At 42.7% G+C, this 24517-nt stretch overlaps 1 protein-coding gene across 1 annotated transcript in view; it reads right to left on the reverse strand.

Annotated features, from left to right (window-relative positions):
* Positions 1 to 16578, reverse strand: part of LOC130453944 (zinc finger protein 665-like) — a 104897-nt gene extending 88319 nt beyond the window's left edge. Inside the window, exon 1 of the mRNA XM_056796282.1 lies at positions 16432 to 16578. Within this exon, the coding sequence (XP_056652260.1) occupies positions 16432 to 16486 (55 nt within the window). The 5' untranslated portion in view covers positions 16487 to 16578. The remainder of the gene's footprint in view (positions 1 to 16431) is intronic.
* Between the last annotated feature and the right edge of the window lie 7939 nt (positions 16579 to 24517).

Genomic DNA, 24517 nt, shown 5'->3' on the forward strand with positions numbered 1-24517 from the left:
CTTAACAAAGTCTGAACTTTCAACAAATGCTTTTCCACATTCTTGACATTTGTAAGGCTTCTGTCCTGTATGAGTCCTCTTGTGCCTATGAAATTCCGAGTTGGAAATGAAGGCTCTCTCACATTCGTTACATTTGTAAGGAGTCTCTCCAGTATGAATCCTCTGGTGCTTAACAAGGTCTGAGACCTGTCTGAAGGATTTCCTACACTGATCACACGTATATGGTTTCTCTCCAGTATGAATCCTCTGGTGTCGAGTAAGTCCTGAATTTTTACTGAACGCTTGCCCACAGTCCTGACATTTATAAGGTCTCACATCAGCATGGATTTGTTCATCTTCAGGAAGGTTTGGATATTGCCTGAAGGTCTGCCCACATTCACTATTTTTAAAACTTTTTGCTCCAATTTGCAACTCCTGCGGTCTACTTAGTTGTCTTGCCTCACTCTCTTCCTTTACTTGTCGCCTCTCTTTCTGGCTCTCACTATCTCTAAATGCCCCCAAAGTGGAGCAGCAAAAGTCAGCCCTTCCAGGTCTTTCAACTTTCACCCCCAGGAATGATTCTTCTGGAATATTCTCTTTTGGAGTTGACTTTGGGATCTCAGGCCTAGGTTCCAAGTCTGAAAGACATTAATATAAAGTGTGAATGTCCCCAGTTCTCTGAGCTTTGAGAAAAGACACTGGGAATGAGAAAAAGAAGCTGAAAAGGCTACTGAGAGGAAGGAAGCACACTGTGGAACAATATTAAAAATCTCCTTTTTAGTTTTTCTAAAAATATTATTTCTTAATATTTCCTCTGGTCTAAAAATCCTTTCTAGATTTTTCCACTTCAAAGTGAGTGGAAGGCCAAAAACAAAAGACTTTGCTTAGGGAAATGGAATTAAATTGGAAAGCAAACTCTGAACATAAGATTCTCTTGTCATGTCAAAAATTATTGCCTTAACGCTCTAGAGTTTGATAAACCGGAACACATGAATTACTTGCATAGACCAATATTTCACACCATGTTCCAAAATACATTCTAAATTGATACATGACCTTAATTATTAAAATCATACCACAAAAAAATTAAAAGAAGCAGACTGTGTAACCTTTCACAGCTACAAAGGAAGATATATAATTAATCAAAAGATAAAAATAAGTCTCAAGAGAACTGTAAATTAAAGACTATATTTTTAAATGCTCCAAATAACTAATAACAAGTGAAACGCAAGTCAAAACAAAATGACAAAGATTATGAGTAATCAGTGTTTTAAAGTGTTGCGAAAAGATGGATACACATGTGCATTATTCCATGTATTCAAAGGAAAGGTTTTGAAACTTCAAATTCTGTTCATCTACACTGTGACCTACAATCTCTTGACCCCTCAGTTCTTTCCCAAGCACCATTTATACTCTCCTTCTACCCCCTGCTGAGCCAGTTCAACTCTATATTCTCTTCTTCTCCCAAGTTACTGATCTCCTTATTGTATTATACAACTTGCCCTGCCAAGCCTCATCCTTAGATTACTCCCACCTATGGCTGCCTTCACTCAAACACATGCACTGGTGAAGGAAGCTTTAAAAAAACAACACACACATTCTGATTGGATTTAACTGAACCCTCACCAATTCTACTACATACAGCTCCTCCCTTATCAACTCACTCTGCCACTCTCCCTAATATCACTCCTAGACCCTTTCATCCATCCTCAAACTTCTCAAGACTCACTTTTCTCACCCTTTCAGTTGAAAATCTGCTTCATATTTTCGTGAAAAAATGGAGTCCATTCACTGTGAGCTCCCTCTTCTCTCCTCCTCATCTCACATCCCCCAGATTTCTTCTCCCTTTCTTAACTTCTCCTAGCCAAGGCAAACCTCTTTATGTGTACAGGTGATCCTATTCTATTTCTTCTAGCAGACTGCCTTTCCTATCATCCTCACTCTCACTAATCTTCAGTCCCTCCCAGTCTATTCGTTGCTTCCATGCTACTTACAGACATACCTTGTCTCCCTATCTTCAAAACCCTTGTGATCCATCCATCCTTTCTCTCTTTCCTCTCTTCCTTGAGAAAGCCATCTAACACAGGAACCTCCATTCCCTCTTCTCTCTATTAACTCCTTATTTCATCATTCAACTGAAACCTCTCTTCACTGTCAGATCTAATGGCTTTTTCCCAATTGTCATCGCCTTTTGCAGCCTTTGACACTGTCAGTCATTCTTTTCTTACTCAGTTTTCAATATTACTCTTTCCTGGTTCTCTTACTACTTTCACTGAGGACAGGCTTATTGTGTCCCACAGAGCTCTGCCTTGGGCCAGTTTCTCTTCTTCCTCTATATTATTTCACTTGGTGATCTCATCAGTTCCCTTGACTAATTTATCACCTCTCTGGGGCTGTATTCAAGGAAGATATTGCATAATGACTAGCGTTCTGGAATGTTGACACAAAATGGTATTTTAACATGTTATGACATTTTTCTTGTTCAAGATTCTCATGTAGGTTACATCAAATTATTTTGGAACATGTTTGGATGGGGAATGAGGAAGATAAAAAGAGAATAATTGCCATTCTGAACATCTTTCACACTAAACTAGAAACAAGAATTTACAATGTTAAAGACGGTTTTATGCCTAAAGGTTAGAATAAAGTATAAAGATTGTTCACCAATTAAATGGTGCTGGCCACTTGGATTATGATGACTAAGAGAAAACCAGCATCACTTCTCTTTGAGAAATCTCTAGAGTCAGTAAAAGATGTGGAACTTACCAAACCTTTATAGGAAGGAACTGTTGCTTTGAGTAGACCATATCAGGCTATGTGACTCCTAATGAGGCTCACACACTCTGACCTTTTGAGAAGCTAAGTCTTTTAGATGTCTGGGAAGAGAATCTTGTGTAGGGCTAATCCCACTGGGTCAGTATGTCATATGCAGCAGGATTTAGACCATGTACCAGAAAGATCAACTACAGTTACAGGGTACTCCTAATGAAGTATGCTGCCTGTCATCTGGCAAAGAGAAAAGGATACAGAACAAATTAAACACTTTTTTCCCACACAGCCAATGCAGGAACTTGTTTTGCTTGATGATACATGTTTATAAGAAGAATTTTGTTTTTAATGCTTATGTGGAATGGTTCTTAGGGGGGAGAGCTACTGTTCAATCATGTTCTACTATTCATGACTCCCTTAGGGTTTTCTTGGCACAGATACTAGAGTGGTTTGCCATTTCCTTTACCAGTTCATTTTTACATATGAGGAAACTGAGGCAAGGAGTTAAGTGACTTGCCCAGGGTCACACAGCTAACTAGTGTGACTCCAAGCCCCAAGCTCTGTCTACTCCCTTGCCCAACTCTTGGTGAAGGAGAGGAGGATAGAAAAGTGAGACATCATGGTAATATAACAGAAGACATCAATAAATATATTTCTAGGAAGAAAATTTAACTTAAAAATAAATTCATGGGGGCAGCTGGGTAGCTCAGTGGATTGAGAGGTAGGCCTAGAGATGGGAGGTCCTAGGTTTAAATCTGGCCTCAGCCACTTCCTAGCTGTGTGACCCTGGGAATCTGGCCTCAGCCACTTCCTAGTTGTGTGATCCTGGGCAAGTCACTTGACCCCCATTGGCTAGCCCTTACCACTCTCCTGCCTTGGAGCCAATACAAAGTATTGACTCCAAGACGGAAGGTAAGGGTTTTAAAAAAATAAAATAAATTCATGACTACACGATTTTTAGAAAACTCATTTTTAGAGAATTCCTTGAGATGAAAACAATTTCCTTACCATGCTGTTATTTTTTAATTCCTTACCTGCTGTCTTAGAATTGATATTAAGTATCAGTTCCAAGGCAGAAGAGTGATAAGGGTTAGGCAATAGGAGTGAAATGATTTACTCGGGATCACACAGCCAGGAAGTGTCTGAAGCCATATTTGAACCCAGGGCCTCCCATCTCCAAGCTTGGCTCTCTCTCTATCCACTGAGCAAGCCCTCCTTACACTGGTTTTAGGACTAGGCTCTGTATCTAACCTGGAATGACAAGCCTAGTATTTGATTTCAAGTTTAATTCTTCCCATCTGAATTGGATGCTCAGTGGCTCTCTTTCCTGAGACTTCCAATTACTTAAAAATAAGTTTGGTGCTAGAATCCTTGTTTATTGAGAACCTGTTTAGTGTCCATGAATCTACTTTCTGCTTTGAATAAAAAGTCCTAAGAAATAAGATCATAAAATCAGTAGAACCTCAAACAGTAAAGGGGTATGTAACCTCAAGATCACAAGGCCGCCACCACCTAACAACTCCCCAGCAAAGTTTTTAACCTTTTGTTCAAAATCTCTTCCTGGTCATTTCAAAGTAATGAACCAAAACTGGTCAACAGACCTTCCTGGCCAAGTACCACTTCTTCCAAGATCAGCAGTCTTGGGGATGGAAAATGAGGCTCAAGATGGCCTCGGTACCCAGAAAAGACCAGATCTCTGTGACAGGAGTAAAGCTGGAATCAGCTCCTGTTGGTCAGTGGGCTCTGAAAACAGATCTTCCATTATGTGGCTGAGGTTAGTACTGTGTGTCCCATTCAGGAAACGTTAGAGGAACAGAATGTATGAAAACAGCTCTATTTCTGGAAATCCAGAGTTTGTCTCTCACTCACTAGACAAATAAAACATGCAAATTCTTGGACAAAATTATTTGGCTAAAATTTCTTTAAAATGGACCTTTCTATCAAAATCATAAGAATACTCAATGCCTTTTTGTTTCTGAATGTATTTTCTAACAATGAAAACATATTTTGTTTGTTTGGGGTTTTTTTCAGGTCTGAGCTTATTTGTTCAGTAAAAATGTGCCCAGTCCCTAAAAGAATGGATGCCATTTAAAAGGGTCTTACCAGAAACTCTTAAGAGCTAAAACAGAGAAAGTTTTTCTGCAGCTCCACCCTAGCTGGTGCCTAATGGCTGCCTGGTGGATATTCTCAAAAGAGCCTTTCTCTCTACTTTGGAAAGGGAGGCTTGTTTAAATGGCTTTCAGTTGCTCCAAAAAATAAATAACCAAATAAAACACTTTCGATGGGGGAAAAAGTTTGCTTTTCCCCAAAACTGTGAGCTTCTTTCAGATTTGGCAGAAAATAACGGCCAAGCAAATCAGAAGCAAAGTGACCTAAAAGGAATTAGAACAGACCATGCATTTGCAAATTAAGAAACTCAACTGGAAATGTTTTATTTGGCAAAATGAGAAACTGTCAATAAAAGAAGAATTTTCAGCGCTAACACTCTAGTAGCAAAGCTTTGCAATGATTTTGAGATTCATTAAAAAAAAACTAGGGGGTAGCTGGGTAGCTCAGTGGATTGAGAGCCAGGCCTAGAGATGGGAGGTCCTAGGTTCAAATCTGACCTCAGACCACTTCCCAGCTGTGTGACCCTGGGCAAGTCACTTGCCCCCCATTGCCTAGCCCTTACCACTCTTCTGCCTTGGAGCCAATACACAGTATTGACTCCAAGAAGGACGGTAAGGGTTTTAAAAAATAATTTTTTTTTAATTTTTTAAAAACTGTGCTAATTAGCAATAAGGAATCAATGGAGAAAAAGGAAACTAGATCAGAAAGCACTCTGAAAATAGAAGAATGCGTTTAAGAAAAGAAGAATATGCCAAAGAAAGTGAAACACAGAATTACCATAAAAAGAAACAACTATGATTTACAAAAATTGGTCTGGTTGACTAGTCGCTGAAAAAATAAAAGAAAAAGTTGAAAAAAAAGGTTTATACTGATACAATATAGAGTTGGAGACCAATGAAATGGACAGTAAGAAATCAATAAAGATGCCTCTGAAGGTAAAAAATTCTCAATATTGCAATACACCCATAGTGCTATTAAATTATTTAGAGTGATCCAGATAGTGGCTTACATCTCTGATTCCCCTGGTGTAAGTAACAGAACTCAAACAGCCACACTACAAGGTGATGTGTGCTGGAGACCAGAATCTCCAGCATAATCACAGCTAGCATTTAGACAGCATCTACTATGTGCCAGGCACTTGTGCAAAGGGCTTGACTAATATTATTTCATTAGATCCTCATAATAAGTCTATAAGGTTGCTGCTGTTATTATCCTCATTTTATGGATGAGGAAACTGAGGCAAAGAGAAGTTGTGTCCAACAAATAAGTATTGGAGGCTACATTTGAACTCAGGTCATGTCCCCTCCCCTCCAGTCCATTATTGTATTTACAAAACCAGCAAAACCAAGTTGAAGGCAGTTTTTAGGATCTCACTGATATAAGGATAAGATAGTGAAGCTCTGTAGAACTGGGAACTTCACTTGGGGAAATTCCTCAGGGAGGTAGAGTTGGTTTTCAAATTTCTAATGATTTCCAAGCTTAGCTTCAGATACTAATATTGTGAATTGGAAAAATCGCTGGAATCACACAGCAATTAAAAATTGTGCAGTATATTTCCAAATCACAATGCCATAAATTTATAATAGTAACTAACATATGACAACACATGACAATCAATCTCAAGCACTTAAAAAACAAAATACAAAACAAAAATTGTTGTCATTTTAAGACCATTAATCCAAATAAATGCATTTTCAAATCAACATGCAAAACCATTCCTGGTAAATGAAAGAAATATTTCACAGAAATAGTTGATTTTTTGAATAATCTTGATAAATCGGCTTCAAAAGTTTTCTAAGACAGTGGTTCTCAAACTGTTTGATCTTGGAACCCCTTTACACTCCTGAAACCACTGAGGACCCCAAAGAGCTTTGTTAATATGAGTTCTGTATTGACATTTACCATTATAAATTAAAACTGATAAATTTTAAAATATTTATTAATTCATTTTAAATGACAATTAAATTATTTAACCCAAGATGTTAACATAAAGAACTTATTTTTTTTTAATAATCACATTTTTCAAAACAAAAAACAGTGAGAACAGTAGCATTGTTTTGCATATTTTTGTATATATAGCCCTTTAATGGCTGGCTTAACAGAAGACATCTGTTTTTGTATTCAATTCCGTGTAATATGTGGTTCTGGCTAATGTATAATAAAAAAATGTGGTTGAAAAAAGGAGTATCTTAATAGGAAAATAACATTGTATTATGAAAATAGTCTGACCTCTTGAAAGGGTCTCAGAGCCCAATTCTAGAGAATTATTAGATCTGACAAATATATTATTAGGTTTTGTGATAAGAACAAGTCTACTTTTTTAAAAGCCAAGAGCACTGTTACTACCCAGGATTCCTTGACAAGTGCAGAAAGTCACCTTGTAAAATCTTTCCAGTAAAATCTCTAGCTTTATGGCTATACCACATTTTAAGTTGTTTGCCAGTTGTCTCCCCCATTGATTATGAACTGCAAGGACTTTCTTTTGCTTTTCTTTGTATATTCAGCATTTAGCAGAGTCCTTGGCACACAGTAGGTACTATAATCCATATTTTGGACTGACGAATGGAATGGTTTAAAAGTTTGTTTATATGGCATGGATGTTATTTATACGTCTGACTGATTATAATGGAACCTGTGGAAAGTAACCGAAGAAATTAGGCATTGGATCATATATATCAGTTTCTCATTAAATTAATGAGTGAGATTTTCACTATGTCTGTTTACAAATCACGGTTGGCCCAAGTTCTGAATTCTAAGGAATGATCTGAGAACTGTTCTAAAATCACTGACCCAGAAAAATCTCTCATCTCTGTTCTCCAGCTTGGATTTCTGCTTTGGCAGTACTCCCCTTCTCATTCACAGTCCACTCTATGAATTATTACACAGGCAATCTACCCTGTGGCCACCCTGGATTGTCCAGGGCATTTTGTCTTCTACGTTTAATTGCTTGGCCTGCCTGTGACCATGTACTAAAATGGAAACCTCTTTCCCCATGTAGGTAAAATAGTAAGGAAGTTATGTCCAGAACCCCTTTTCAGGGGTTAAGGCCCAGTATTTTCACTTGGAACAAGGGAACGCTGAGGAAGGAAAATTCTCCTTCCTTCATCTCACCAGTGGATAGCACTCTAAAAAGTTACCAGTTCCAGAGACTCCAAAATCCATGTGTTCCACACCTGTGTCCCCACAGTGTCAGGAGAATGTTTGCAAAGGCAGTTAGATGGTGAAAAGGATTAGAATGCCATGGCTGGAATGAGATCTGAGTTCCAATCAACTTTAGACACTAGTTATATGATCCTGGACTAGTCACTTAACCTTTGTCTGCCTTAGTTTCTTTGGGGATAGGGTTGTTTTTCCTAATGAGATAATTGTAAAAAGCTTAGAAGAGTGTCTAGCACTTAACGAATACTTCTCTCCTTCCTTCCTATGTAAGGTCTGGTTTTCAGCTCTCGAGTAAATGACCCTTCCTCCCCTTTTGGGCAGTTGTGTCTTCCCAGGTGAGTCACAACAGCCCGTGGCTAGGATGGCTCAGTGGTTTTCCCTGGACTTTCCATCTTTCTTCCATACTGTACATTGCCCACTGGAAAAGTCTGCTCAGGGAACACTTGGGCAAGAATAACTCTCCACACCAGCCTTCCTGAACCCAGGGCCACCTCTGCCTCCTCCAGTATTCCCATACAGGCTGAAAGAGATACCATCTGGTACTGGAGGGCAAGGACAGCATAAGGAGGTTCAAGAAGAGGAAGAAATGAGCCATTGCTAAGCTCTATTTACTGGGAAAAGGTTGTAGGGTACCAGCTGGATGCCAACATGAGCCAAGGGGCAGAACCTGAACCAGGGATCAGAAAGAGCATGGATATCAAGGCACTATTAGTACCAGCCCACGGATACATTTGGAATAAGAAGATGTGGGACTTCCTAACCTCAGTCTTGTCACAGGCAAAGTCCACCCTTGCCCAAGACTCCATTTGGAGGTATCCTTCATTCCTCAATGCCCCTATTTCTTCAGCTGCCATATAATTGTCAAAGAATGTAGTACTCATTTTTATATGTATATTTTGTAATTTCACAAAACACGTGGGGAGCAGGGCAAAGCAACAAACTTTCCACAGGGTTTTTTTTTTTTTTAATCCAGGAAGTTGTTCCTTAAGGGAAAGGATATTTAGAAACAGTTCTTCCAGCCAGGACTTTAGAGTCCTGTTGCTGAGATTTAAAAACAGCTGTTTTCTGTCTATCAGAGTCACACAGCTGGGAAGTATCTGAGGTCCGATTTGAACCCAGGACCTTCTGCCTCTAGGGCTGGCTCTCAATCCGCTGAGCTACCCAGCTGTCCCTTAAGATTAAAGGGAAGAAAAAGAAAAAACTGCTGATTCCAATTTAACTTAAGGAGAAAAGAGAAAAAGTTTTTTATACTCACGTGTTCTAGCAGCTGTGTCTTTAAGCCAAGTTTTTTTTTTTTTTTTTTAAAAAGGACTAAGTGGTGAAACAGTATAGTAAAAAGGCAAGGAAAAAGTTTTATTGAGAGGATTCTTTAGACTCCCGTGTGGTCAGCCACAATGTTACAAGGGAATCACTTTAAAAGACTGATATATATTAATTTAAGGTCGCCAAGGAATCAGCTATGTAATTCCTAAATGAAAAACTCAAGTCAGCCGTCAGCCTTTTTTGGAGTTTAATTACAATAGGAGCAAGAAAAGAATTAGAGATATATAGAGAGAGAGAAAGGGGAGAGAAGGGAATAGGGCTTAAATACCCCTTCTGTTTAGGCTGGGCCAAAAGGCCCAAGCCCTTAGATAGCTGGGGCAAAGAAAAGAGATCAGTCCCTTTCAATCACGTGTCCAAAATGGAGAAACAGTCTCAGAGGCCCCCACCTTCAGCTTCCTTCAGAGCAAGCTTCCTCAGAGCCCAGGAACCACACCGACCAAAAACTCAATCCTCTCTCCCGAGTCTCCAGACCCTCCTATCTTTAAGGACACCATCCAAGTTGCCTCCCCTCAGTCCTCACATCTACCAATCACTCTTCATCAATTTCCCTGTCAATGGAGGCTCTCGCTTAACCCAGGACCGCCCAGAGGTTTCTGGCTTTTGCACATGTCTGTTGAAGGTCATATTTTTCAAATGATTAAATCTTTACTCTTTTGTTACAGCCCTTTCTAAATCCTGTTAACTTGAGTATGGTAGAGATTGGAATAATTAAATTTTGATCTAGGCTGCAGCCCTTACTCAATCCTATTAGGACTGAATAGGGTGGAGTATCTCCATTGTATCAATTCTAAAATCAATCAAGACTCAAAGAAATTCCTGTTCTATGCTCAAGCATAGGTCAAAGTCCTTTCCATTGTTCAGCAAAGGGTTTCTGTCCTAAAGTAATCTTAAGAAGGGAAGAGAAGGAACCTCCCATGCCAATGGGGTTCCCATTCCAATAGACTATCAGTAAGAAATTTTCCAAGTATGAAATATCCCAATAGTGAAATTTCCAACATTTATAAGTCTAAGGAATTTTGAGGTTTACAGTATCCCGACTGGTGGCGAACAATCAGTCAACGAAAATAACAAACGGAAGACAGCTTAATCATAACAGCCATGGGATTGCTTTGCATCTGACAGCTGCTCCACTTTCCGGATGCCTGATCTTTATTTTTGTACCCATTCTCTTGGCACGCATATACACAAAATCAAAGAGAGATAATTGGAAAAGTGATATATCAACTTTTAACAAATCACTTGATTAACATTCTATATTCTTGTATTGTGATTACAGACAGAATAAAAGTTGCACACAAGATAAATGATTTCGTCACAGGTGGCTTACTTTTCTCATACCCTGCAAGAAGTTTTGAGCTTACAAACAATTAAGGAAAATTACCTATTGCTTTTAATAAAATGGAATAATGAATCCCCAGTTCTTAGAAGACAATTCAACAATCATATATATCATGGAGGCTGAGGGGTCTGGGAATACAATTCAAATTTAGACTGGTGGCTTCTAGGGAGTTACTGATTTGTGTGATCGAGTCACTGAGGCATACTGAAGCTTGATGTACTTGTACTTACCGCTTGGGCCTCTATGATTGATTTGTGTGCTGGCTTCATGAGAAAGTTTTGGGTTTGGCCTGTAGCTTCGGTTTCACTGGGAATTATGCACCTAAATAAAAGTTAACCCATGACAGTCTTTTAGAATTGGGCTTGAGGGTCTGATCTTTAGGTGGTGTTTTGGAGAATTAGGGTACATGTGTTTTGCTCTTGCATTATTTCTTTTGAGACTAGGGGGAATGATAATCATGTCAATTCATAGGTCAGGGGCATTGATGAAAGAAGTCATGCAAGGGGGATAGAGTGGGCAGTCACATCTCGCCAAGGACCACTCTGTGGTCTCCCCAGCTACAAGTGTCTCTGTCAAGGTGTCGTGGACTGATGACCCCAGCACAGTCTCATTTGTAAAAAAAAAATGGGGTGACTACAGAACCTCACTAGTCCCTTCTAACTATAAATTTGTAATAGTGTGAAGAGAGGGAAGGTGAAGATAGGAGCTCTTAAAGGCTTGTAGAAGATGGCAGTGGATGAAGGGGAAGCAAGATCCAGGAGCACTTTGCTGGTGAAGGAAAGCATAGCCCCCTTTGCAGAGATCAAAGGGGCCGGGTCTGGCTCTCCAGGCCCTTCCTAGGCAAAAAAGGAAGAGTTGTAAGGATGGGAACAAGGGGAAGGTGATGGATATGTGTCAGGGACTGTGCTGGGTGATAGAGACACGAAGACCAGACTGAAAGGAGTCCTGCCTTAAGGAAGTTCATACTCAATGGGAGAGACAATAGGAATGTTGCACACACACACACACACACACACACTGGGGAGTCCCAAAAGGCCACAGAGAGAAGATGGCAACAGAGCTGAGGCTCCTGAGGCAGAAGGGAAGAAGGCATGCCAGGTATGAGTGGCTGTCTCACATGTAAAGACCAGCAGAAGGTTAGTCTGTCTGGGCCACAGGCTGCAGAGGTAGGCTGAGAACAGAATGCAAAAACAGGGATCACAGAATCAAGTGTAGAAGAACTAGGAGCTCAGGGAAGAGGTGATAAGAGCCTGAAACAAGTGATGGAGAGAGAGCCCACTACAGACATGGGAAATTCCAAGGAAGAGAAGATTTGGGGGGAAAAGACACTGAGTTCTGCTCCAGCCAGGCTGAATCTGAGATGCTGACTGGCCATAGGATTTGAAATGTTTAATGCATGGCTAATGCTGGGAGACTGGAGTGCAGGAGATTAGGATTTGTTTTTTCTGTCTCCACAGCATCTCCCCTATATGTCACCTTCCCTCACTGTAGTCACCAATCTAATTTAGGCCTCATTATCTCATCCCAGTCTAAAAAGCCACATCACCACTTGATCAGCTCTGGTTACCCCCTATTACCACCAGGGTCAAATAGAAAGTCCTGTTTGGCATGCAACGTCCTTTCCTACCTTTCTAGTCTGGCTTCTTCCCAAAACAGTACAATGCAGTACCATGCAATACAACATAACATAACATAAAATGCCGTTCCACAACCAGAGCTGCAGTGTATAGACAGCCATAAGGTCACACAGTCAGAGAGGGAAAGTGTTCAGCTCTAAGGCAATGGCATTATTGTTAGTCTATAATGTATGTTATTAACCTCTCAGGCCCCAGAAGCTAAAAATACCAGCAAAAATCTAACTGAACTGCCAGCATGCATCAGATCAGTATCTCATAATAAGGAAATAACTAGGCAAAGAGGTATAAATGACACAGCATAAGCATACACAGAATCCACTGCCATGGGGATTCCCTTCATCAAGGCGATAGAGACCCCTCTATGATAAGGCAGACAGTTTTCATAAGAACTGTTGTGGCTAAAAACTTCATCCTCTATGCATGGTTCCCCCATGAGGGAGCCCTTTACACGTGGTTAGATCAGTCTTCAGATCCCAAATATACAGGCCATGACTCAAAGTCTTTCTATCTTGATAGGACCTATTGTTGGGGAAATGAAGTTACCTGCTCAGATCTCACAGTGAATTCACCCTTCAGAAGATTTGACTCTGCCTCAATCTCCAATCCAGTCTCAGGTCCCCCTTGAAGTTTCTGACCCACCATTTTCCCCCTTTCATTTCCAGGCAGTGCACACTGGTGATCCTTGAGGCTTGAGATGCTGTCCTCATTCATTTCAATCCCTTGGAATCTCTGCCTGATTTTGCTGACAGGCACACTTCTAGGGGAGGCCTTACCCAACTCCCCTACTACCCCTTTCCCACACCTTCCATCTAATATTGTCACAAGCCCCTTGTATGCACCAAGTTATTTTACCATTAGAATGGCAGTTCCTTGAGGGCAGGAGCCATTTCTGCCTTTCTTGGTATTCCTAGCACCTGGACAAGAGTAAATGCTTAGTAAGCCCAATGACTGACTGGAATGCAGATCAGAATCAGGAAAACCACCACAGGAAAAAAAAATGAAGGGGCTACAACAGAAGGGGACTCCTGATGACTGAGTCCAACCACAGAAAAGAAAGAAGGAGATTTGGGAGAGAACCTAAAAGGCCCCATTTGGTCCTCTCTTTGCTAATGTTTTGGTTTTCCCAAGTGAGGCCTCTTTGGCTTGCACTGAATGCCTCTTTTGGTGCCTTCCTTCCCACTATTAGAGGAGAGTCAGATCTCTGAATAGCTCCAAGAGCTAATCATCTTCACTTTACCTTGTGTAATGGGACAGAGGGAAAAACTTAACAAACCTGGATTACAGGATAGAGTTTCCTTTCCTTCAGTAAAATTTGGTTCAGTAAATTTTGGTTCAGTAAATGGCTACGCTCAAGGACATTCTTTTTTGTTCTTCAGTATTTTGGGATTTTTTCAATCATATCTGACTCTTCACAACTCCATTTGGGGCTTTTGGGGCAGAGATACTGGAGTGGTTTGCCATTTTCTTCTCCTGCTCTCTTTGACAGATGAGGAAACTGAGGCAAACAGGGTCAAGTAACTTGCCCAGGGTCACACTGTCCGAGGTCAGATTTGAACTCAGGAAGATTATAGCCTTATTGACCCAGGCCCAGTGCTCTGTGCACTATGGTACCATCATTTGCTCTTTAAATATTTTTCCTGCCTATTAGATCTTAGCCAAAGCTTCTTTGCAAGAAACTTCTCTTTTGTTTTGTTCTCTGCCTCAGGTAGCTCAGGAAGGGAAAGGCTTTATTATATGTCATCTGAAGATTTAGGACCCACATGTCCAAAACCACCTTGGGATGGTGAATATAACACTCTTGAGTGGATAAATAAAAGGCAGTGGTGCACCTGCCTGTCTGCATCCTGTGCTAACTTAGTCATGCAATGGCTAACAAGGACCCAGAAAATTCTTGCAACAGCACCTCCCTTCTTTGCAGAGCTGGGAGACTCTGAGGGTGAAACATACATAAAATGTCTGCATTCAATGATTTGTTCATTTTGTGGGCCTATTTTTTCCCCTTTTTTCTTCTTTATTATAAGAGATGGCCCTCTGGGAGGGGAGAAAGGAGTTCATTAGGGAATTGTACATTATGGAAAAATGTGGTGGTTGGACCAGGAGGCTTCTGAGGTGCCTTCCACAAACCATGTCAGGGCGCCCAGCACTCAGTCTTTCCCTCTAGGCCCAAGACCTCAGCAAGGGTTCTTCTCCCTGTTCCTGCTCCCCATCCTCTATCAAGAAGGAGCAGTTCAGGTGCTCAGATATGCAAGAAAACAAAAGACAAGCATCAAGTGCTGATCCCATGGGCCAGCAAAGGGACAGTGCCCAGGGGAAGGACACAATACCTGGGAGGCATTGTTCTCTGAGCTTCATTTCCAATTATTTTCTAAAAAAAAGCAGTGGAGAACCTGGAAGTCAGAGCCCCCTCCCTCTCAAATGTGTCCATACAGGGCTGCCATTAGCCTAGCCTCTGGTTTTCTCCATTAGGTTGCAGACTGGAGTGCCTTCCTGGGTCCTGAAGCCACAAGGAGCCACTTGTGAAGTCATTTAACAAACAGTTAAGGGCATCTGTTAGGAGAAGGGCCCTATACTGGAGGCCCTATCTGTGGAAGGACACTAAGGAAAACAAGATAGGAGCTCCCATATGTTAGTAACCAATGAACATCTAGTTAGTTTTATTAAGCACCTAAGCCTGGTGCCCAATCAGGTAGTAATAATAGCTAACATTTATATTGAGCTTAAAGGTTTGCAAAATACTTTATAAGCACCATCTAATTTTATCCTGACAATGACCAGGTGCTATTAATATCCCCTTCTCACAGAGAGAGAGTTGAAGACTGATAGAAGCCAGGTAGCTTGCCCAGAGTCAAAAAATTAGCAAGTATCCAAAAAAGGCAGAATAAGAACTCAAGGCTTTCCAACTGTTATGATGTTAAATAAAGAAGCACCCAGGGTGAACTCAGATTTTCTCTCGGCGCCATCGACCCCTGCCTGGGTGGAAAGACAGGCCTCAGGATCAGGCCAGGCCACTCCCATGATACAGGTGATCTCTGACATCTGTCCTGTTGGTAAAGCTGGAATGACCACATCAGCAGCCTCTGCCCTGCTATTCTCTCACATAGGGAACCAGTGAATCCACCAGTAATCTCCTACATCCAATCATTTCCTGACAGTGTTTGCAGCAATCCCCACACACACAACAGGCTAGTGGAGTGTGTCTGGCATACAGTAGGTCCTTAATAGATGACTGTTGACTTGACAGTCTTCTCCTACCCCAGCGTGCTCAAGCCTCTCCCAGTTTCACCCTGGGACCACTAGATAGGGCTGAACCTATTTTCCAATGTCTGAACATCTCTTCAAGAAAGAGGGCTTCAACTACTGCTGAACTTCCATTCTTTGGCCAGAGGTTCCCTTTATTTAGGTTCTGCTTACGGGACCCACCATCCCTGCACCAAATGCCACCCACAGGGCAAGCAAAGGAAATCTAACTGCAGCAGCAAAAAGACACAAAGAGAAACACAAAAGGCTGCGTGTACCAGGTTAGCAAACTACCACTGCCACAACGTTCCCTGGGACCCAAGGTCTCGAGAACCTCAAGTGTCCCCCAGACCCCACGTTTGCTTCCAGATGGTCTTCAGGCCATCGCTGACAGGAGCAACCCTTGTGCAGAAGGGCTCCCCTCCGAACCACCATAACCACCAAAGTCTAACCAACTGCCACCTGAAAGGCAGGTATATCCAAAGTCGTCAGGAATAACAGTTCCTCAAGACCACAGGCCCTGGATATGGCCTGGCCCAACTCCGAGGAGATGCTTTCCGTCAACTGCCCCTGCAGCCATCTCCCACACCCCCAGGAGGTGTCTCCAACTGTAACAGCTCCAACAGCCATTCCGACCCACCCCCGACAGGTACCTCCAGGAGGCGTCTCCAACAACTGCCCTTGCAGTCATCTCCCCTCTCCAGGAGGCGTCTCCAACAACTGCCCCAGCAGCCCCCGCCGTTCCTCCTGAAGACCCGGATAGAGCCTCTCCCTCACCCCCCTACCCTCCCCCGCCCCCGACCTCGGCAAGTCAAATCGTTCGACGTCAAACACGGACACGTTTTATCCACAGAAAGGACGTCAAGGAAGGCTCATTACCCTCTGCACCGCCTATGCCACCGCCGCTACCCAAGGCCGCAGGGGACCCGTCCATCCGCCCGGTCGAGGAAGGTGCCCGCAGCCGACGCCGCCTTGACGCAGGCACCGAAGGCAACCGAGTGTCCTTGACGTCACTTCCGGTGGGATAGGGCGGGGGCCAGGGAGCATGCGTATCGCTACTCAGTAACTGCTTCCGGTCTACTAACCCTTAGGTTGCTAGAGGCTTTTTTGATTGGCTGCGGAGACGGAAGTGGGGTATCTGGAAAGAATCGTAGGTTTCGCTGCCGTCACTTTTCTACCAGCCGTCAACCCCTTCTCCTAAAACCTCCCCCCGGCCCCCCCCGTTCTCACTTTTATAGGACCCTCCTCCGCTCTCGCTGTGCTCGGGCTCGGAGTTGGGTGGAGGTAGGGCCTCCGCAGGGAGTTCTGCCTTGGGTTCGAGTCCCGCTGCTCCCTGGGAGGAAACGTGAGGAGGAGAATCTGAAGGTGGACAGTGGGGAGCCCGAGGCTGGGTGTTGCGCCCTCGGCCCCGGGGCTCACACAACCACTAGGGGCCCGCAGAGGAAAGAAGGGGGAATCGCGCATCTCCCCTGGCAAGGCTCCCAAACTCCTGCTCCCCGTGATCCCAAGAATGCGCAGGAGGCGGACGGGCTGTCAGAACCTGGATATGGCCTCCCCCCACCACCACCACCACCTCAGCCCCGATGGATTGGACTTCGAGGCCGCAAAAGCCCTCCAAGGGACCAGTGAACGGGGACCCTAGGTGCTCAAAACCGTTAAATGACCAAGAAAGTAATGACCATCTCTAGGGATTCCCTTAATCTGTGGGATCTGCCCCACCCTCCTCGTCTTTGCCCTAGGCAGCCGGCTGACACTGCTAATACCGGTGCTCCACCCTGGTTACAGCTCCCAGAGCCATCTTGGTGTTCAGTCTTTTCCTCTTGTCCAACTCCAAGCCCTGTTTTCTCTTAAGTCTCAGAGAATCCATTTGATTGTGAACTCTTTGGGGGCAGGGACTATCTTTTGCTTCTTGTATCCCAGATGCTTAGCACTGCCTGGCAAACATTAAGTGCTTAATAAATGTTTACTGAATAAATCACTGAAAGGAGCCTTATTCTGACTCCCAGTAGCATAAGATCAGTCATAAAGAAAGGAAGGAGAATCTGAAGAATAAGGGAAGCCTGAGCCCTTTGGAGTGATTTGTCTTTTTGTAGTTTGGGGATGACTTCATTCTCTCACTGGTCCAGAAAGGTAAGATGAGCACCAGAGCAATGGGTAGAATTTTCAGAATCAGCTTTTGGAAAGCCTTGCTAACAATGAAAAACAGCAGCTCCAAAGAAAATGGGCTGCCTAGGAGATAGTGCTACCCTAGAATGTTGAGCAAAGCCTTGGTGGCCAGTTGTCTCTTATGTTGTGTGGGAGCTAAAACATGACTGGTCAAGATGAGTTGGCTTCAGATTCCAACTCAGACACCTCCTAACTGTGTAACCCTACATGAGCCACTTATACTTTTCAGCCTCAGTTTCCTCATCTGTGGCAACAAAGCACTATGGAGTGCTTAGGGCATGTTGGAGCACAAAAGACAACACGGCCATCCAATGCAGCTGAGGAAGTCTCCAGGTGTAATGATTTTTCGTGCCACTGGACCCAGGCTTCCAACTCCGAGAGAGTGGGACTGTCTCTGTGCATCGACTTTTCCACTTAAATCTCCTTCATGCACAAGTGTCTTTGTGCACACTCATCTACATCACAGATGAAAGCGCACAAAGACAATTATCATCCTCGGTTACCGAGAGACTACTACTATCCCTAGAACTTAGCACAGTGCTTGGCACACGAAGATATTTACTAAATGCTTGTTGACTTTGTATGCCTTGCCTTAAGTGTAGAGTACAATATTGGGGGGGAGGTTCCCTTCAATTCATCTCAGAGCTGTTGTAACAAAATATCACTGTAACCTCTGTGCCGAAAATCTGGTTTAAAGAGGAGGTAGAAAATATTACAGTCTCTTTAGGAAGGAAGGACAGATGCTAAGAAATACAGTTGTAACCACCCTTCTATGGAGAATCATGGCAAAATCTACTTTTCCTGTTATGTTCGTCAAGAGCCTGAGTTAGGCAAAGAGGACGAGTGAAAAGGATTTCTTTCTGTATGAAGTTATCCTGGCCTTTTATCTTTTGAGTAGGATTGCTACAACCACAAAAAGTTACAACCAAGTTTATTACCCTATAAATGTTGTGCAATTGTGTTCTTAGAAATGAAGAGAAGTCATCTGTACTCACAGTGATGGTTAAGATTGTTATCACAGCTAAAATATAATAAAGAATTATCTGCCCTCGTTGATGGTTTCTTTTGTAGTTTATATATTGTATTGCAGTATATTAAATATTTATTTAACCCTGAGGTTAAGGGATTTAATGTATAAAGATATATGAGTAACTTTCTGGGAAAGAAACATTCTTTAGTTTATTAAATAAATAATATTTAATGAAATCTGACTTGGGGGTTAAGAAGAATTTTATCATCTGTAAAATTAGCTGGAAGTGGAAATAGCAAACCACTCCAATATCTTTGCCAAGAAAACCTATTGATTTATCACAAGGGCCCTGTGTCCAATTATCGACAAAGAAAATATTCAGTTCTATCTGAATCTTCATTGCCCCATTTGGGATTCTCTTGGCAAAGATACTAATTGAAGTGATTTGCCATTTCCTTCAGCTCATTTTACAGATTAGGAAACTGAGGCAAGCAGAGTTGAGTGACTTGCCCACATAGCTAGCAAACAATCTGAAGCCAGAATTTGAACCCAGTCTCATCTTCCTAACTTCAGCCCCAAACATCTTATCTACTTTACCACCTAGCTACCCTAAAGAAAAATTTCCTCACCACAAATCAGTCACAAATTCATGGAAAGATTCTCATTTCTTTAAAGTCACATGAGCACTTGCCCAGGGACCAAGGTGCAGGCCGAAAGGAGCAGACACTGATCTTATTTAGACATCTCCCATGCAAGAGGGAAATGCTGACACTACTCCTGTAGTTGAGTAAGTTCTCCATAAATCAGCAGGGAATCACACATTTCTAAACATACTTGACAACCATCGGTTCTTTTTATATTTTAAAATTTTTTCAGTTAAATGTAAAAACAATTCTTAACCATTTGCTTTTTGACATTTTAAAATTCAGATTTTTCTCCTTTCCTACTTTCCCCAGTGAATAGTCTAATATGGGTTATGCCTGTACTTTCATGTAATACATATCTATATTGCTCACCATGATAGAAGATATATATCACACATACAATAGAAATCTCATGAAGGAAATACGGGGGAAGATGGCTTGCTTTTTTGATCTATACACATTCCCATAGGCCTTTCTTTGACTTTGGAGAGCATTGAGCATTTTCATCACGGATGTCTCGTAGTTATCCCGATAATGGTTTAGTCCTTCCCAGCTGATCACTGTATAATATTTCTGTCCCTGTATACATTGTTCTCGGACCATCGGTTCTTAAGCAGGTGTCCGTGAACTCGTATTTTTGCTATTTTGTTGAATGTGTTTTAATGTGATAGGTTTCCTTTATAATCTCATGCATTTTATTTTACACATTTAAAAATGTGATTCCAAGAAGGGATCCATAGGTTTCACCTACCTGCCAAAGGGGTCCAGAATGCAAGAAAGATGAAGGACTCCAGCAGATCAAGACCTAACTGAGATATGTTCTTCCGACAAAAGCAAGCCAAGCCTAGACAGGACTAGCCTCCAAAAGGGTGCCACTCATGCCTTTCGGGTGGGATACTATGTTCTTTTTCTACACGGTCATGAAAAGAGACACCTAACTCTTAGATCATTCCATCTCTTACTGGGTTTTGTTTTTGTTTCTTTAACCCTCACCTTCTATCTTAGAATCAATACTGTGTATTGGTTACAAGGCAGAAGAGCGGTAAGCGCTAGGCAGTGGGAGTGAAGTGACTTGCCCAGGGTCACCCAGCTAGAAAGTATCTGAGGCTAGATTTGAACCCAGGATCTCTCATCTCGAGACCTGGCCCTCTATCCACTGAGCCACCCCATAGGCCCCCTTTCCCATTTTAGAAATGATAAAACTAAGGTGCGAATTGAAGGGTCAGACTACAGCAATATGATTCTGGTCCCAGATCGTACTGAGTCCAAGCCTGGTGCTCTAACTGCTACACCATACTGCCTTTCTTGATGCAATTAAAATCGGTGAAAGGAGCTTTAAGCAATAACCACTCCGTTTTTTTGAAGCCCTTTCCTTTTATCTAGTAATAACTCTAAGACAGAAGAGTGGCCGGGGCTAGGCAGTGAGCAAAGTGAGCTGGAGAAGGAGAAAGAGATGGCAAACCGCTCCAGTCTCTGCTGAGAAGACCTCAGAGAGGGGCAACAATGAAACCATTCGACAATAACCATCCTCTTCCATTTCTGTCCGGTTTCTTCCTCTGAACGATGGCGGTGCCGCCCAGGGCTTGTTTGGGGGACAGAATAAAATAACGTGCAAAGGATTGGAGACCTTTAAAAGCTACGTAGATATTTGATAGGCCGCTTCTTATTCCTTAGCTCTGATCCCAACGTCGCCCATGGGGCCAGGGTGTTTCACCTTCCTCCGTTGTAACGTACATATCCCTGCTGACCACTAGAGGGCGCACGAAGCCAGGGTGCGTTTGTTTGTTTCCTGGGCTCTTTGCTCAAGAAGGAATCTCTTCGGACTGCAGACAGGCTCCAGCACAAAGTATCGCTATTTTCTTTTTAAACCCTCACCTTCTTTTGATCAAGGACACATGCAAAAGCCAGTGGAATCGCGGGCCGGCTGCGGGAGGGGAGGGAAAGAACAGGATTCTTGTAACCAGGGGAAAAGATTCCAAATTAACTAATTAAATAAATTTTCAAAAAGAAATAAATAAACCCTTACCTTCCATCTTAGAATCAATACTATGTATTGGCACCAAGGCAGAAGAGCAGTCAAGGGCTAAGCCGAGGGGGTGAAGTGACTTGTCCAGGGTCACACAGCTGGGAAGCTTCTGAGGTCACATTTGAACCCAGGACCTCCTGTTGCTAGGTCTAGCGCTCTATCTACTGAAATACCTAGCTGCCCCATAAAGCATTGTTAATTAGTGTGACTTTTCCTTGGCAGACACTGGTATTTAGTTGTCAGTCAATGACCATTTATCAAGTGACTGTCATGTGCCAGGGGGTTGGGGATACAATGGTGGGGACAACACAGGAGCAACTATGTGTAAACGGGTTAGCATCTCCTATGACCTAGGTAAACCTCCACTAAAAAAATGATGTGGATGAGATTCTTCCCTAATAGAATGTTACCTCCTTGAAGGCAGGCATTTTCTTTCAGGGCTGGACATATAGTAAACACTCAGATAAATGCTTGTGAATTCAGTGAGCAAGTAGGTGGTGCAGTGCATGGAGTCTGGAATTAGGAGGATCTGAGTTCAAATCCATCCTCAGCCATTTACTACCTGTGATGCTGGGCAAATTACTTAACCCCTATTTGTTTTAATTATTTGTCTTTAAAAATTGGGATGGGGGGGGCAGCTGGGTGGCTCAGTGGATTGAGAGTCAGGCCTAGAGACGGGAGGTCCTAGGTTCACTCAGACACTTCCCAGCTGTGTGACCCTGGGCAAGTCACTTGACCCCCATTGCCTAGCCCTTACCGCTCTTCTGCCTTGGAACCAATTCACAGTATTGACTCCAAGATAGAAGATAAGGGTTTAAAAAAAATGAGGATGAGACTGCTAGGTGGCTCAGTGGATTGAGATCCAGACCCAGAGGCAAGGGGTTCTGGGTTCAAATGTGACCTCAGAGATTTCCTAGCTGAGTGACCCTGGGCAAGTCACCTAACAAACCCCATTGCCTAGCCCTTACCGCTCTTCTGCCTTGGAACCAATACACAGTATTGATTCTAAGATGGAAGGTGAGGGGTTTTTTAAATAAATTAAATAAAAATGGGAACACACTGGAAAAGGAAGTGGCAAACCACCCCCCAGCATCTTTGCCAAGAAAACCCTATAAACAGACATGACTGACCAATTAATTGAGCACAACACCTGAGTGAGCCACAAGGTGGCGCTAGAAACCAGCTCTTTATTTTCTGCCACACTCATTTGTGTGATTTCAGCACTGTAGGGAGAGAGAGCTCTGAGAAGGAGATTCCTTCTGCCACTGCAGATCAGAGACAATTTTGAAATATAGTCTTGGAGATTTACCTGACTACTAAGATAGTAAGTGATTTACCCAAGATCCGAGGCAGGATTTGAACCTAGGTCTTCCTGATCAAAGATGACACTCTATTACTCTAGACTGTCTATCTCTAGCTATAGACAGGCAGTCTCTATATATGAAGCTTCATGAAATGTGGCTTTTTAAAAAGTCTAAACATTAGAAACAATTGTGTAGTACAATCGATAGAGGGCTGGACTTGGATTAGGAAGATCTGAGTTCAAATCTTGACTTGGATGCTAGTTATTTATTTGACTGGGGGAAAAAATCTCTTAAAGATAATGACAGCTTCTGCATGCTCCCCTTTCGCCCCAAAGGTGCCTGTCCTAAGGAGGATGAAAAACAGGGTTTGGGTTTGAGAAATACTTGCAAAAGTTGCAGAAGAGTTGACCATCTCCATTGGAAGATGGTGTTTCCTCTTTTCTTCATCGTTAAGTCCTTGATGATGAAGCCCAAAAAGCCTTGCAGGGCTGCACTGAAACCTCCTGCCTCTACATTACAAACACTTTAAGAAAAGCATCAGAAGGGGCCAGCTGGGTAGCTCAGTGGATTAAGAGCCAGTCCTAGAGACAGGAGGTCCTAGGTTCAAATCTGGCCTCAGCCACTTCCTAGATGTGTGACCCTGGGCAAGTCACTTGACCCCCATTGCCTAGCCCTTACCACTCTTCTGCCTTGGAGCCAATACACAGTATTGACTCCAAGACGGAAGGTAAGGGTTTTAAAAAAAAGAAAAGCATCAGAAGACCTTAACCTTAGCAGATAACTCACAGCACCAAAAAGAATGAAATTAACTGAAACGTAACAGATAAATGGCAGGTTGCTGGTGGAAGTAGTTTTCCCAAATGGGATCTCGGGGCAGATAGGACACTGGTTTAAACAGGATTCAGAATCTGAACTCAGAGGGGGCAGCTGGGTAGCTCAGTGGATTGAGAGCCTGGCCTCTAGGTTCAAATGTGGCCTCCGACACTTCCCAGCTGTGTGACCCTGGGCAAGTCACTTGACCCCCATTGCCTAGCCCTTACCACTCTTCTGCCTTGGAGCCAATACACAGTATTGACTCCAAGACGGAAGGTAAGGGTTTTAAAAAATTAAAAAAAAAATTTTTTAATTAAAAATTTAAAAAAAAGAATCTGAAATCAGGTCTTAAAAATATTTTTGTAAATGCATTTTAAATCATTTTTTTCTTTTGTGATGTGTATATGTAACCGAGAATCCATAGGCATGGGTGTCTCCCAATTGGTGGTGATGAATGTTCTGTTCTTTGGCAGAAGCCAGGTGGAGTTAATAGAGCTGAAGAGCTTTGGGGACTCCTCCAGCTTTAGGACTTCTTCAGATTCCCCCTAGCTTCCATCTTGGAGGGGGAAGATGGACCTGAAGTGGGCAGCAAGTTGCTCAAGGAAGACTCTGGGGAGGCATGAGAGGAGCCAGCATTTTCCACCATGCCCCTATCCCCAGGCTGCTACACTAGAGACAGGAGAATTTCTCCTTGGGGGAGATAAAGGACAACCTCTCTTGTTGGAGCTGAGTAGCTTTCGCCCATTCTGTACTGTTCTTCTGTAGAACTTCTCTGATTCCTGTTGTGCTCTGATTTGAGTAAATAGATTGCTTTGCTCTTCGTTTGTGTGTTCATGACAGGATTGGTATTATTTGGTGGAAAGGGAGTCAAGACTTGGATGCAGAGTTTGGGCATCTTCCTCCTCCCCCCAAATAACGATAAAGTGGTGAGAAGATGAATGGAACCCAACCACATCGGCTAGACTGGGAATATTGAAGGGGGCAGATGTTCATCTTTCTAGCCCTTCTCTCTAAGGACAGCAGCGTGGTTTCCAGCCCCAAC

The sequence above is a fragment of the Monodelphis domestica genome, chromosome 4, assembly GCF_027887165.1.
Source record: "Monodelphis domestica isolate mMonDom1 chromosome 4, mMonDom1.pri, whole genome shotgun sequence".
Classification (NCBI taxonomy): domain Eukaryota; kingdom Metazoa; phylum Chordata; class Mammalia; order Didelphimorphia; family Didelphidae; genus Monodelphis; species Monodelphis domestica.